The sequence below is a fragment of the Homarus americanus genome, unplaced genomic scaffold, assembly GCF_018991925.1.
Source record: "Homarus americanus isolate GMGI-L3 unplaced genomic scaffold, GMGI_Hamer_2.0 scaffold51859, whole genome shotgun sequence".
In the NCBI taxonomy this organism is placed as follows: domain Eukaryota; kingdom Metazoa; phylum Arthropoda; class Malacostraca; order Decapoda; family Nephropidae; genus Homarus; species Homarus americanus.
The window spans coordinates 12,068,103-12,070,602 of NW_024711292.1; the positions used below are offsets into that span (position 1 = coordinate 12,068,103).

Sequence of the window (2,500 nt, forward strand, 5' to 3'; positions counted from 1 at the left end):
GGCAAATCTAAAAATAGCGCTCGAGCCGACACTCACCTGCATATGTGGAAAAACTGCGTTATGAAAGTTCAGCCTGCAGGCACCGCGATATGATAAACGCTAAGTGAAACCGCCAAGTAGCGGTAATACTGTATATGGTATTTGCCAAACACTTGAAGAGCTGGCGGACATATCAAAGAAGTGATATGTGTTTGGGGTAGGCTGAGCAGATTATGATATGTAGAACATTTACTTGCCTGGATATCTTTTTTTACTGGCCTTGACAATATGTTTTTTAGGAAATTGCATGCCCCTGGGGCCCCCTTTTTACAGGAAATGTTAAATAAGCATTCTACAAAATTCAAATTTTTGGTGTGTATCAACTCACAGATCAGTTTTGTCTCTAAATTCCTTTAACCTAAACTGTCTCCAACCAGTGGATTTTGAAGAAGCCAGTCAATTTTCCTTTCTTCTTAATCATGTTGAAATTTTTACTTCAATTTGTGGTGCAACTCTGCTTATGAAGCAGTCAGTGGGAACTTTTTTTTTTAAAGAGTTTCAGGTCAGGTTATTGTGAGAATAGACCAATAGAAATTGGAGGGACCAGCTGTGACTTCACTGTGGCTGTAGTATGTGGCTGGGATTTCTTAGGTCAGGTCATTGTGGAACAGAAAGTTAGGAATCAGCTTAGATGTGACATTAGGTTATGACCTCATAACAAGCACACACACACAAACAGCCTCCCCCTCTCCCATCACCTTGCTGGTTGACAGACCTCACTGGGCAATTAACAGGCACACAGGCATGAAAAAACATCTGACCCCTAGCCTGGGCACATCCAGGCTGCCTGGCACTGCTAATCTGCACACTGGTTTGAGGATTTGCATTTTCGTGAGGTGCAAAGATTAAAAAGATGAGAGGTAGAAGGACTTGTATAAATTGTATATTTTTTCATGCTAAAGCATTGAGGTGAATCATAACATCAATGTGATTTTTGCAGAGGAGATGGTTGTGAGTCCAGCCCGACTGAGTAAGAATGGTAGCGGAAACGACCATGTAGCTGATCATCCCCTCAACCCCAACCCAGATTCTCAGTGGGCTCTTTTTTTAAGGATAATGAAGTCTTAACACAGATAGACAAGGATGTCAGGTGTGTATCTGCAGTAAATACCATTTGAAATGAAAATAATAACTTAGGTTGAGAGAAAGGTATCCTCATAAAATCCCTCTTCCCTCTCCAGACACTTCAGTCAAGGCATTTACAGTCTTACTGTTCTCACAAGTTTTCCATTACTACTCCAAGTTCAAAAATGGGATGAACAGAGCCTCTTTTTTTTCCATTCATTGATAAAGGCTTTTGCTATACTGTATCCTGTAATTTTCTCATGAACTCAAAAGGTCTTGTTTTAGGCATTTTTGTCACTGTTTCTCAAGGGAATTTGTTGTCATCCTAACAACCTCATGAAGAGTTTCATTATATCACAATTATCTTCAGACTTATGTTGTCACAGGATTACCTGTAGCTCTATTATATATATACAGGGTATATTCCTTATTTTGTTCGTTTCAGGCAGATAATCGCTACATTCACGTAATCATTAAATGGACAATAGTGTATTGTAGTGTTTCTTAGTAAGAAATTTACTATAAAGTCTCCTGTTAGACTTTTCTTATTTTCTCTTGCAGACGGTTGTGTCCAGATATCATGTTCTTTCAGCGTGGAACTGAATTTCCTTGTAAGTTGATAGTGGATGACCCTGAGGTGGAGAGACTGCACCGACGTGTCACTCATTCCTCTTTATCTGCATCCTCTGTCACAAGAAAAGGTCTAGGTATTACTAAGGTATGATGGGAAATGTAAATGATGAAAAAAAGATATATATATATATATATATATATATATATATATATATATATATATATATATATATTTTTTTTTTATATATATATATATATTTATATATATATATATATATATTTTATATATATATATATATATATATATATATATATATATATATATATTATATATATATATATATATATATATATATATATATATATATATATATATATATATATATATATATATATATATATATATATATATATATATATATATATATATATACATATATACATACATACATACATACACACATACATACACACACACACACACACACACACACACACACACACACACACAGTCATGCGCTGGTTAACGCCCAACCGAACAACGCCCAATCGCATATATACGTCTTGCGCTCCCCAAAAAAAAACCTTCCGTGACGCCTGCTGGACCACCACTCCACGACCCCCTGACGGAGACACGATGATTCTTCCCATACTGGCCAGATATTATGTGCTAAAGGAACATCCTTCCTTAGGCTTCAGTAAGCATTTGCCTCCAGGTATAATGTTAACCTACATCTATTGAGGATAAACTCTTTACTTACAAATTGATAATAACATATTTGCTGAAATCAGACATATCTAGTTGTTACAATTGCAACCCCAG

At 36.0% G+C, this 2,500-nt stretch overlaps 1 protein-coding gene across 1 annotated transcript in view; it reads left to right on the plus strand.

The window, feature by feature from the left end:
- Positions 1 to 384: 384 nt before the first annotated feature.
- The window catches only part of LOC121879381 (TBC1 domain family member 13-like), a 57,664-nt gene continuing 55,548 nt past the window's right edge, over positions 385 to 2,500 (plus strand). The window contains 3 exon segments of the mRNA XM_042386028.1: positions 385 to 1,075; positions 1,078 to 1,129; positions 1,666 to 1,822. Of these exon segments, the coding sequence (XP_042241962.1) occupies positions 985 to 1,075; positions 1,078 to 1,129; positions 1,666 to 1,822 (300 nt within the window). The 5' untranslated portion in view covers positions 385 to 984.